General features: G+C 48.7%; 1 protein-coding gene across 2 annotated transcripts in view; it reads left to right on the plus strand.

Annotated features, from left to right (window-relative positions):
* Positions 1–12,145, plus strand: part of DDX39B (DExD-box helicase 39B) — an 86,676-nt gene extending 74,531 nt beyond the window's left edge. For both annotated transcript variants that reach the window (XM_086924547.1, XM_086924548.1), the window contains exons 10-11: positions 10,562–10,709; positions 11,492–12,145. In XM_086924547.1, coding sequence (XP_086780673.1) covers positions 10,562–10,709; positions 11,492–11,508 — 165 coding nt within the window. In that variant the 3' untranslated portion in view covers positions 11,509–12,145. The remainder of the gene's footprint in view (positions 1–10,561; positions 10,710–11,491) is intronic.
* The last annotated feature ends 612 nt before the right edge of the window (positions 12,146–12,757 follow it).

Consider the following 12,757-nt stretch of genomic DNA (forward strand, 5'->3'; position numbering starts at 1 on the left):
CACGATCTGCGTGGGGCCCTTCTGCTGTTTGCTGGGCACCGCGTTGTTTGGCTACTAGCCGGCTGGCTTGTGGCCTTCTGAACGACGCCCGACGACATCACTGCTGCTGGTCTGGTTGCTCCAGACTGGCCCTTGCTTCCTTCTCGAAGAGAGGCACCCCGGACCCTCCTGGTCCACTCCAGACGCCATTTTAGGTCCACCGCGTGGGCTTGAATTTGCCAAGGCTTTGTTGCCCAATCCTGGGTCCAGCGACGCTGACAGCTTCTATCTCCGTGGGACAGCTCGATCCTCCTTCCTGGTTGCCGACAACGCCTCCTGGTCCGTGAGATCTTCGAACTCAGCGTCACCCACTCACCTTGTCGAGGTGGCTACCATCCGGTGCCCTCCTGGTGCCCACTGACTACTGGCTAGTAGTCTCGAACTTGGTCCCCTCTGCTTTCAGGTGTCATCTACCATCGATCCAGGCTTGGATCCACCGAACTTTCTTCACTGGTCGCCTGCCAGCAACTTCTTTCTTCCAGGCTCCTGGTCCGTCAAGGAGGATTCCCGACGTCTTTTGAGTCCTATGCAGCTGCAGCCCCTGGGCTAGGTAACTTCGGCATTTCGGTGCCCCAGCATAGCCTCACTATCCAAGGGTCAGAATCTACTTTCGTTTTCTCCCTACCAGGTCGGGTTCGCCCGAGAACACTAACTTTGCAATTTCTAGCTACCATAGACTTTGTCCCGCATCTCGCGTGAGAGTGCACACACTGCACCCGAGTCCCCTGGGTCTCCTAGAAGTAATCTAACGATTCTATAGTCAAGTCCTAGCGATTCCAAAGGCTATTAGTACTGTACTTACCTGCTAGTAATTTCGCATTCCACTTTTCAAGTATATGGTTTTCCGTGCCCCTCGGGCATTTGTATATACTGTGCTAACTTAAGTATTTTTGTAAGAGTTTTGGTTTGTGCTTAGTACCCTGTCCTCATAAAGAGTACAGGGCTGTTGTGATCTTTAATAAATGTTTATTTTCATAAAGTGGTGTCCTTTCACTTGGTGTTCAAGGGGTATATGTGGTATAACAGCTGGCTTAACACGCCCTCTCGAGTCTTTAGCCTTAGACTGCTCGTATCCACGCTACTAGGATAGCTGGTCTATAAGGTTGACTTACAACCAATCATCAATAAGGGTTGCTGGACTGATACATAGTGTTCACTGGAATAGTGACCACTGCATATCAGGCCACCTTCTCACACAACCCATACCCGATCCCTCTCCACACCCCACAAAGCCATCTCCTACTGACGACACTGTCGCTTTTAACCAACTAGTGGACAGAGCAGCTCAGTTTCATGGTGTACACATGCACACTGACCCTATAGAGGAAGATTTTCTATTTAACACCTTCCCAACATCAGAGAAGAGTGTACGTATACTCCCTATGCTAAAAGGAGTACTAAAGCACGCAACAGAAATCTATAAAGACCCAGCCAGGGCACGTGTCCTCAATCCAAGAATTGAAAAAATATATAAACTGACCCCTACAGCCCCTCTTACATCAGGACTCAGTTTCCTCTAGATTCCCTAGTTTTATCTAATGCTAGGAAAAGAGCAAATTTACAGACAGGTGATGCTCCCCCTCCTGACAAGGAGTCAAACATTTTAGAAGCCTCAGGGAAAAGAGTGGCCTCTCGGGCAGCAAGCACCTGGAGGATTGCCAATACCCAAGCTCTCTTAGCACGCTATGACAGAGCACACTACGACCAACTGGAAGGATTATTACAACACCTACCAGAACCCCATAAGTCAAAAGCAAACGCCCTAATACAGGAAGGGAAATTCATCACTAACGCATCCATAAAATGCGCCCTTGACGTAGCTGACACAGCCGCTAGGTCTGTCAACACTAGTGTATTGCTACGCCAGCATGCCGGGCTCCGCATTTCAGGATTCAAAAATGAAGTGCAGTGTACCATACTCAATCAACCTATAAACCAGGATTTCTTATTTGGCCCTGCGGTGGATATCATCTTGGAAAAGATGAAACAAAGATACTAACACAGCTAAGTCCATGGGAGCACTTCAATTTTAACAGTCTAGGAGCTTTCGTCGCTCCTCCTTTCGAAACTCAGAGGCAACACATCTCAAACTTCTTCATCATTCAAGAGCCCTACACAAGGCACCTTTTATAGAGGTTCCAATAGAGGAGGTTATGAAGGGAACAATAACAAGGGCAGAGGACGTGGTAATAACACCCGAGCCTCCACTGCCACCAAACAGTGACTTTTTAACACTCCCTCCAGACAACTTAACACCAGTCTGAGGCAGAGTAACACAATTCCGACCAGTCTGGAACGCTATCACTACAGACAGGTGGGGGAGACAAATTATCCAGTATGGTTACTGCCTGGAACTCATTTCTACTCCACCCAATATACCACCCAAACACCGTCCAATGTCAAAGGAACACATCACGCTGTTACAACAGGAGGTGCTATCCATGCTCGAAAAGGGCACCATAGAGCCAGTCCCATTACAACATCAAAAGACAGGGGTATACTCTCTCTACTTCCTCATTCCCTAGAAAGACGACTCCCTCAGACCAATATTAGACCTTGGACCTTTGAACCAATACATACTCTCAGATCATTTCCTTACGATCACTCTACAACAGGTACTCCCACTTCTCCAGCATGGCAACTTCCTTGCCACATTAGACCTCAAGGATGCATACTTTCACATCCAGCTCACAGGAGATACCTTAGGTTCACAATAGAGAGGGTCAGCACTATCAGTTCAAAGTTCTCCCCTTTGGGGTAACTACAGCACCAAGGGTTTTTACAAAATGCCTAGCAGTAGTAGCATCACACCTCAGGAGGCAACACATCCATGTGTTTCCCTACCACAACGATTGGCTCATAAAAGCCAACTCACAGCCAACTCATACACACAGTGTGCCAGCCATACCACACAGACAATCCAGCTACTGCACAGTCTAGGTTTTTCCATAAATTACCCAAAATCACATCTGCAACCCTCCCACATACAGCAATATCTGGGAGCAACAATAGACACCTCCATAGTAAAGGCATATCCAAATCCAGCCATGATAGCCAGCATACAATCTCTCATTCAAAAATTTCTGCCACAACACTCCCTGCCAGCTCGAGTGTTCATGCAGCTTATAGGCATGATGGCCTCCTGCATATTCATCGTCCCTCATGCTCGGCTTCAAATGCGCCCCTTACAGGAATACGTAGCACGCCAGTGGAACCAATCTCAAAGACAACTAAAAGACGTAGTGTTGGTAGACAGTCGCACTTACCGCTCTCTGCAGTGGTGGAACCCACAAAACCTTTCCAAGGGGCGACTGTTCCAAAAGCCGGTTCCACAGGTAGTACGAACAGCGGACGCATCACTGACAGGTTGGGGAGCCCATCTCCTTCAATATACAGTCCAAGGTCTCTGGACAGTCAAACAAAAGACACTACATATAAATCACTTAGTTACTGGCAATATTCCTCGCAATGAAAGCCTTTCAGAAATACTTGCACTACAAGGCTGTGCTAATCCGAATGGACAACATGACAGCCATGTTCTACATCCAAAAACAGGGGATGGGCACACTCTCTGCAACTATTTCACCTAGCACAGAGCATATGGAAGTGGGCAATTCCACAAAACATTTATCTCCTGGCAGAACACCTCTCAGGAATAGGCAACCAGATTGCAGACCTACTAAGCCGACACAGTCAGCAAGTACACAAATGGGAGATTCATCCTCAAGTTCTCCAGCCATTTTTCGAAAAGTGGGGACATCCAGACAAAGATCTGTTTGCCACAAACGAAAACTCAAAATGCCTGTCCTTCGCCGCCAGGTTTTACACCCGTTATCACAAGGCAATGCGATATGGATGAACTGGTCAGGGAGATTTGCGTACGCTTTTCCACCAACCCCACTGATCCCTTTAGTGGCACGCAAACTAAGGCAACAATCACTCACGATGATCCTGGTTGCTCCCACATGGGCAAGACAGCCATGGTACACAACGCTCCTAGAACTCTCAGTGGTACCTCACCAAAGACTGCGCCTCTCGCCACAACTGCTAACACAGAACCATGGAGAAATCTGACACCCAGATCCCAATCAGATGAACCTAGCGATCTGGCTCCTGAGGTCTTAGAATTCGGATATCTTAACTTGCCTCCAGACTGTATGAACATTATCAAGGAAGCAAGACGTCCCACTAACAGAGCACGCTACGCAGCTAAATGGAAAAGATTTGTAATTTATTGTAATAATAACCAAATCAATCCATTGGATGCCTCCATCCAGAATTTAATCTGTTACCTATAATAATAATAATAATACTGCATTTTATAAAGCGTGAACAGCTACCTCGCTAGGAGGTGTCCCAGCGCTAGGAGAACACAATTGACCTGGAGGTGAGAAGTAAGAGAGTTAGCGAGGTTGAGTGAAGAGCCACTTCTTCAGCACCTGCTGCATCTTCAGAGATGTAACCTAGCATACTCGTCCATAAGGCTACACCTTCTCTTCAAAACAGACGTGTCCCTATTCAGAATCTCACCTATCAAAGCTTTTATGGAGGGACTTAAACGAATTATCCCTCCATGGCATCCACCGTCTAGAACTAAAACTTAGTACTTAACAGACTCGTAGGACCACCCTTCAAACCACTTCATTCATGTGAACCACAATTCTTAACATGGAAGGTGGCATTCTTAATTGCTATTTCCTCCCTCAGGCGAGTGAGTGAGCTACAGGCACTAACCATTCAGGAACCTTTCATGCAAATACACCACAATAAAGTAGTGCTTCGTACAAACTCTAAATTTATGCCAAAAGTCATATCCACTTTCCACATCAATCATTCCATAGAATTGCCAGTTTTCTTTCAAAACCCGCAATCCGTGGCTGAAAGAGCTCTACACACACTAGACGTTAAGAGCTCTATTATATTAAGTTGACAGAACAAAATCATTCAGAAAGACAAAGCAACTGTTTGTAGCCCAAGTCAGGAATAGCCAGAGGGATAGTTAAATGCATTCAAATATGCTATCAAAAGGCAAAGCGCACTTAAACAGTTCCCCCAAAAGCCCACTCAACGCGTACAATGGGGGCATATTCCCTTAGAAGACATAATCAATCAATCACGGCATTTGTAAAGCGCGCTACTCACCCGGGAGGGTCTCAAGGCGCTGGGGGAGAGGGGTATGTTACTGCTCGAACAGCCAGGTCTTGAGCTGCTTCCTGAAGGAGAGATGGTCTTGGGTTCGCCCTAGATGGGTGGGGAGGGAGTTCCAAGTCTTGGCTGCCAGGTAGGAGAAGGATCTTCCTCCGGCGGTGGTTCTGCGGATGCGTGGAACGGTGGCGAGGGCGTGGTTGGTCGATCGTAGCTGGCGGGTGGGCGTGTAGAAGGTCAGGCGGTCGTTGAGGTACTTGGGGCCCAGGTCGTGGACAGCCTTGTGTGCGTGGGTGAGGAGTCTGAACGTGATTCTCTTGCTGACGGGGAGCCAGTGCAGGTCTCTCAGGTGTCCGGTGATGTGGCTGTGTCGGGGGATGTCCAGGATGAGTCGCGCGGAGGCGTTCTGGATACGTTGGAGTCTTTTTTGAAGTTTGGCTGTGGTTCCGGCGTAGAGGGTGTTCCCGTAGTCCAGTCGGCTGGTGACGAGTGCCTGGGTGACGGTCTTCCTGGTTTCAGTGGGGATCCATCTGAAGATCTTGCGGAGCATGCGCAGGGTGTTGAAGCATGAGGATGAGACGGCGTTGACCTGTCTGGTCATCGACAGGGAGGAGTCCAGGATGAAGCCTAGGTTGCGTGCGTGGTCCGTTGGTTTGGGAGCGGTGCCGGGGGCCACCAGGAGTAGTCCCAGGCGGAGGGTGATGCTCCCAGGATGAGGACTTCCGTCTTGTCTGAGTTCAGTTTAAGGCGACTGTTCTTCATCCAGTCGGCGACGTCTTTCATCCCTTCGTGTAGGTTGGGGTCGTTGGTGAGGGAGAGGATCAGCTGGGTGTCGTCGGCGTAGGAGAATATGTTGAGGTTGTGTTGGCGTGCGATGGCTGTGAGGGGGCTCATGTAGACGTTGAAGAGGGTTGGACTGAGTGAAGATCCTTGTGGTACGCCGCAGATGACTTCGGTGGCCTCGGATCTGAACGGAGGGAGGCGGACTCTCTGGGTCCTTCCGGCGAGGAACAAGATGATCCACTCCAGTGCTTTCTCTCGGATTCCGATGTTGCTGAGGCGCTTCACTGGGGTGCGGTGGCAGACAGTGTCGAATGCCGCAGAGAGGTCCAGGAGAATGAGGGCCGCTGTTTCCCCGTTGTCGGTCAGGGTTCTGATGTTGTCGGTGGCTGCGATGAGGGCGGTCTCGGTGCTGTGGTTGGCCCGGAACCCGGACTGCGAGGAGTTGAGGGATCCGTTCGTCTCGAGGAAGGCGGCAAGCTGTCTGTTGACGGTCTTCTTGATGACTTTGGCCGGAAAAGGAAGGAGCGAGATGGGACGGTAGTTCTTGAGGTCGGTGGGGTCCGCCGTTGGTTTCTTCAGGAGGGTGGTCAGCTCGGCATGCTTCCAGCTCCCTGGGAAGGTGGCGGTGTGGAAGGAGGAGTTGATGATGTCTCGGAGATTGGGTGCGATGATGGCGTCTGCTTTGTTGAAGACTTGGTGTGGGCATGGGTCGGTTGGTGATCCGGAGTGGATGGAGTTCATCGTGCGGGTGGTGTCTTCGGTGCTGATCGGGGTCCAGTTGCAGAGGGTGGTGGTGGCGGGCGTCGGTTCGGTGGTAGGGTGCGTGGTCTGTGCGTCGAAGCTGTTGTGTATGTCGGCGATCTTGCGGTGGAAGAACGAGGCGAGTGAATTGCAGAGGTCTTGCGAGGGAGTGATGTAGTTATTTCCGGCGCTGGGGTTGGAGAACTCTTTGACGATGCTGAAGAGTTCCTTGCTGTCGTGGGCATTGTTGTCCAGTCGTTCTTTGAGTGCCGTCTTCTTTGTTGCGCGGATCAGCTGGTGGTGTTTGCGGGTGGCGTGCTTGAGGGCGGTCCTGTGGTCTGTGGTCTGGTCGAGCCGCCAGGCTTTCTCGAGGGTGTGGCAGTTCTTCTTGGATTCCTTGAGTGCGTCGGTGAACCATGGGGTTTTCTTGCTGCCGGGTCTGCTGGGAGGTTTCTTTAGTGGTGCGAGGTCATCGGCGCAGGCGGTCAGCCACTTGGTGAGGTTGCGTGCTGCTTCGTTGGGGTCCGTTGTGCTGGTGGGAGTGTTCTGGTTGAGGGAGGCGGTGAGCTGTTCGGCGGTGAACTTGCTCCAGCTTCGGCGGGGAACCTGTTGCGGGTGGTGGTGGGTCGTAGTTCTTCTGAAGCTGAAGTGGACGCAGCTGTGGTCGGTCCAATGGAGTCCGGGGGCATGGCTGAAGGAGATGTGCTTGCTGGATGAGAAGACTGGGTCAAGCGTGTGTCCGGCGTAGTGGGTGGGGGTGTTCACCAGTTGCTTGAGTCCGAGGTTGTCCAGCAGGGCGGTGGTGTTTCGGTTGTTGTTCTCCAGGTGGAAGTTAAGGTCCCCTAGGAGGATGTAGTCTGCGGAGGAAAGGGCGTGTGGGCTGATGAAGTCTGCGATGTCTTCGCTGAATTGCGTGCGTGGTCCCGGTGGTTGGTAGATGAGGGTGCCTAGGAGGGTGGTCTTGGGGTCAGTGTGTATCTGGAAGGGCAGGTGTTCGGCGGCGGTGAAGGTTTCGTCGGAGTTAGTCGAGATGCGGATGGTGTTCTTGTGTATGATGGCGATGCCTCCTCCCGTCTGGTTGACGCGGTCCTTCCGGGTGATCTTGTATCCGTCCGGGATGGCTATGGCGATGTCTGGCGCTGAGGAGGCGTTCATCCAGGTTTCGGTGAGGAAGGCGACGTCCGGTGCCGTCGCGTCGAGTAGGTCCCAGAGTTCCACGGCGTGCCTGTGGACGGAGCGGGTGTTGAGCAGGATGCACTTCAGGTGGTTGCTGCTGGTGCTCGACTTGGCGGGAGTGGTGCAGGTCCGGTAGCAGCTGAATCGGCAGGCTTGGCAGGCGAAGGGTCCGTGGGTGCGTCTCGGGGTTGCTCGGTAGCAGGCAGGGCTTCGGCCGGCATTGAGTGCGTTGAGAGTGGCAGCGTCGTAGGTCCTTCGGGTGGTCTTGCATCGGCGGGGGCCAGGGGTCCTGGCGCTGGGCGCGGTCCAGGCGCAGACGGGCTTGCCTTTGGCGCACAATCGGCCTGCCCACTGCGCGTGAACGCTGCGCGTGCGCGGGGGTGACATAAGAGGGCAGCCGGGAGGAGGGTCGGCGGCAGGTCGGCCAATGGGCTGTCAGAGGGCAGGGCCGCAGGGAGGCAGCGGCGGGAAACTCAGGTGCTCTGGTGCGGGCGAAGGCAGGCAGGCAAGTTGAGGCAGCAGGAGGAGCGTGGGGGCGACCAGGCCACAGGAGTGGCACAGTGGTCGTGTAGGTCATGTAGGGCAGCTACATGGTCTACCATACACACTTTCACTAAACACTACTGTGTTGACGTGCAAGCTAAGCAACAAGCTGATGTAGGCCAGGCTGTCCTTAAAACTCTTTTTCAAACCACTGCAGCTGATACAGGCGACCACCGCTAGAGGAGAAACTGCTATACAGTCTATGCTAAGATATGAATTCAGCAGCCCACATGCCTTGAACGGCAAATGCTACTTACCAGTATGCATCTGTTCTTGGCATGTAGGGCTGCTGACATTCATATACCCACCCTCCTCTCCGGTGCCTGTCACAGCTGCATGGTTATCTTCCTTATATACATTTACATGGTCATCTCTTACTTTCCTATACTCCATTTTGCTACAATGGCGAAAAACAATCTGAAGATGGAGAAGATGCCCATGCGCACTGTAGTCCAGGGGAGGAGTCACCTATCTCATGATACTTCGAAGACTCTTCCAAGACAACAAGGTGCCCTACATGCCAAGAACAGGTGCATACTGGTAAATAGCATTTGCCTTGTACATCACCACAAATCGGTGAAGACATTGCTCCTGCATACCAACACCTATTTGGAAATCAAATTAGACATCAAAATACCAGACTCACAAGTATTGCATTTTATCCCAAAAGATCTTGTTATATCCATAAAACTCTCCACACCCCTACTTCTCAGAAGCTCAACTGTGGAATCCAGAAGGCAAATAGACTAGTAGCAGGAAGAGCGGTCCCTATCTTTTTCTGGAAAATGGAGATTTGAACGCAATACCCTTGTGTTTGAGGGAAAGCAAATAACCCACATATTCCACTTGAGACACTTGTAAACTGAGGAAATAATAGATGTTATTCCACCTGTAAATGCCCATAAGGCACCCTTGGGGCTCCTAAGCCCTTATTCCCTGACTTACTATGATCTAAAGCAAATGGAATCACTTACACTGCTGTGTATTACAGCCGCCTTTGTAGTAGGTCCCTAACCCCTAGAAAAGTGGCTATAACGTATAAGCCCTTGGTTGGCAGGTTTCGCAGTCTCGAGACCTGATGTGATCAATGCAGATATTTGTATGGCCATAGACCAATCGCTAAAACTGTTTCTTGACACGGTCTTTGAATTATTCCAAACTAATATTCTCATGTTTTCTTTTGCCTTTATAGTTTCTTTATAGTGGTCTCTTGCGGTCACTAATGTTTTATCTTGCTGAAAAGATTTTACTGCAAACAATGATCAGGTTTAACTTTGCTGCAGGCCTACATGTGGATTGTAATTAGGGCAGGAGTATAGTGAGCCGAGATCAGTGTATTTTCAAAATGTCGAATCGCCACATCATCTCTTGACTCTGGATGTAAATCAGACATGAGTGACCGCATTGACCACTTTGGACATGAAAGTTGCGAAGCCTACATTTTTCCAGCAAATTCTCCTTTCGTTGGTAGTCTGTCTACTGCCTTGATTTAACAAAACCTATCGTCATGGTTGCGTTTGTAGCGTTAAAGTAGTTTTGAGTCCTAGGATTATGATCGCTCTCGGGTCGCGTACCATATTTAGAAGATATTACTGCTCCATTTCTTACTTACAGTAACACCTGCAGGTCTCTGTTCCCAGTAGCATTACAAATGCAGAAAAAACAGGACCGATGTATTTTCTGCATTTGGTAAGGTCGCTGAATCGGTTGTTGCTGCCACTTACTGCTTCAATCCCGTGCGGGTTAGTCACGGTCAGTTAACAGTTACATCAGGTGTCCTTGCAGCATCTATGTAGTGATTGTACTTAAATTACAGCTACTACTGTTCGCATTTTTATGCTTGCTTGCCAGGTCGTGAGAAAATGAGGTGAAGTGCCCATTGAATATATGTGGTTGAAGCTAGTTGCAGCAAATAGTGTCAGACAAATGTTTGAAACTTGTAGCATGGGTTTGGTAGGAGATAGATTATTCCCCACAGCATTTACGCTTCAAGGGGTTTCATATTGACATAAATAGAACAAGCCTAGTCTGCTGCATGATCTTGGCCACATGTTTTGTAGTTGCGATGAAAGTCCTTTCTTGTGGAAAAAAGCAAGTGTTTAATGGTTTGATGTCTTTCTCTTATCATTTGTAGGTAGCCAGAGCAGGACGTTTTGGTACAAAGGGCCTTGCCATTACATTTGTGTCCGATGAAACAGATGCCAAGATCCTGAACGAGGTGCAGGATCGGTTTGAGGTGAACATCAGCGAGCTTCCTGAGGAAATTGACATCTCCTCGTACAGTAAGTGTCCCTAAGTGTGAGGTTTGGGATGTGTGCATGGCAGGAGACCATACTATCAAAATACATGTTGTCGTCAAGACGGTATGCAATTCCACCCCTCTTCTCTCCCCCCCCCCCCCCCCCCCCCCCTACAGTATAGTTTCCTAGGCAAGTTGGCTGCCTGAGTATGCAGATTAATTGAGCATTTAATACCGGATTTGAGTGCTGTTTCGACCACTTGCAAAATGAATATCATTTGGGTTTTTGGCATGGGTGATCCCACAGGGAAAGTGATAAATGTTACAATACATGAACGTTTTGGTGTTGTGATTGTGTCCAAAGAGTGCCAAACCATACAGTAAATTGTTTCATTAAGGTGTACATAAGATTCAATAATACAGCAGAGGAGTGATATTGTTCAAGCTGCCCAGATCACTTTCATAAGCACACCATGCCTTACTATTGATTTGACCAAACGTAGTGATGCTTTGTAAATGTGTGCATGGGGATAGCAGGGACAACATTTCAATTCTAGATTTAAAACAGTTTTGGGGAGGATAAGGGGACTTGCATAGTTATTATAAGGCCAGCAATGTGAATAGATTTACTTTAGTAGAGATGCAGCATTTTTAGTACTAAACTTCCTCCCAACTGGTGTGTGTAGTGTTGCTTCTAGTCGTATGCAGTTGTGGGCGTATTGAAATATGTTGATAACTTTAGGTTTTCTGAGGTGATGGTCTGGTGTATAACATTTGGGCGCATGGAGAAACCTCTTCTGACAAATATATTTTTTCTCTTTGCAGTTGAACAGACCCGGTAAAAGAACCGCCCGGCACATTTCTGTTTTTGGCATTGTCGTTTATTTTATTTTGCTTTTACTTCTGAGAATGAATGAGGTTGCAGCTTCCATCCTCTTCCCCCAGGCAGCTGATTTGTAATCTCTTGATTGTCTTGTGATAACTCGAAGAGATGACTATAAACCGCAGGGGCTGGACCAAGCAGAACTTTGTAGCGGCAACATGGCAGGAAAAAAAGCATGTCTAAATGGGCATGTCGTCCTCCTGTAGACTCTGAATTTGCAGTGTAAAGTTTGGTCTGCATGCTGCCCCGCCCATTTCTGGGCATGTCCTGAGATCTGCAGTGGTGTCCCGATGACACTAGTCTGAGGATGAAATAGCAAAATATTAGAAGTCTCCTCGCTTCACCTGGCCTGCCATGAACACTTGACACTAAGCAGAACAGGATGGTTGAAGATGAGTTCTGGTGACTGCACTACAGCTGATCTGATCCCTCGATGTTTTTTGTTTTATTAAAAAAAGTACAAGATGGTGGTTCTTTTACACAAAATTTGGATTTTTTTTTTTTGCGTGGAACATTGATGTCCCAATTACAATCTGTCCTGTGTTCTCGTATTACACACTTGGCTATTTGTCTAATAAAAATAAAGACAAACCGCATCCTTTGTTTATAAAACTTCCATAATATTGACTTTCTCCTCTTTCTTGAAAGTGAGACCCTGTAAGATTGTCTGGATTTATATGTTTCCTCGATAGCTGTAGAAATATAGGGAATACGGTTGCAAAATTGTTTGTTACCCATTTTATATATGGTACTTAAATGTTGTCTTTCTAATGCTTAGGAACTGTTCCCGGGTCTATCAGGAAATTCCAGCCTGGCTTCGTCATGGCTGGAATAAACATCTGTTTGCTTCTTATGTTAAATACCTTATCCTGCATTCTGGACAGCTGGTGATGGGTTCAGAATATTGTAACTTAATCTTTTTCTCATTGTAGTTTCGGATTCAGTCTTGTGATGCAAGACTTGATCATGTCCCCTTAAATCACCATGCACATGAACTCCACCTTAGATCATGTGTAGGTTATGCCTGCCTGTGCACTGTTGGCAAAATCTTTTGTTTTTCAAAAAAGCTAAAACTGACTTGTGGCACACCCATTACTTAGTTTTTTGGTCTTCTTGTCACTATTGTATCGTTGCTACTTATTGGTCAGCACCTCTTGCTTCCTCCCGGGGCTTCAGTATATGTGTCCTGACCCCTTCCCCCAGCAGTG

This window comes from Lissotriton vulgaris, chromosome 5 (assembly GCF_964263255.1).
Source record: "Lissotriton vulgaris chromosome 5, aLisVul1.2, whole genome shotgun sequence".
NCBI lineage: Eukaryota > Metazoa > Chordata > Amphibia > Caudata > Salamandridae > Lissotriton > Lissotriton vulgaris.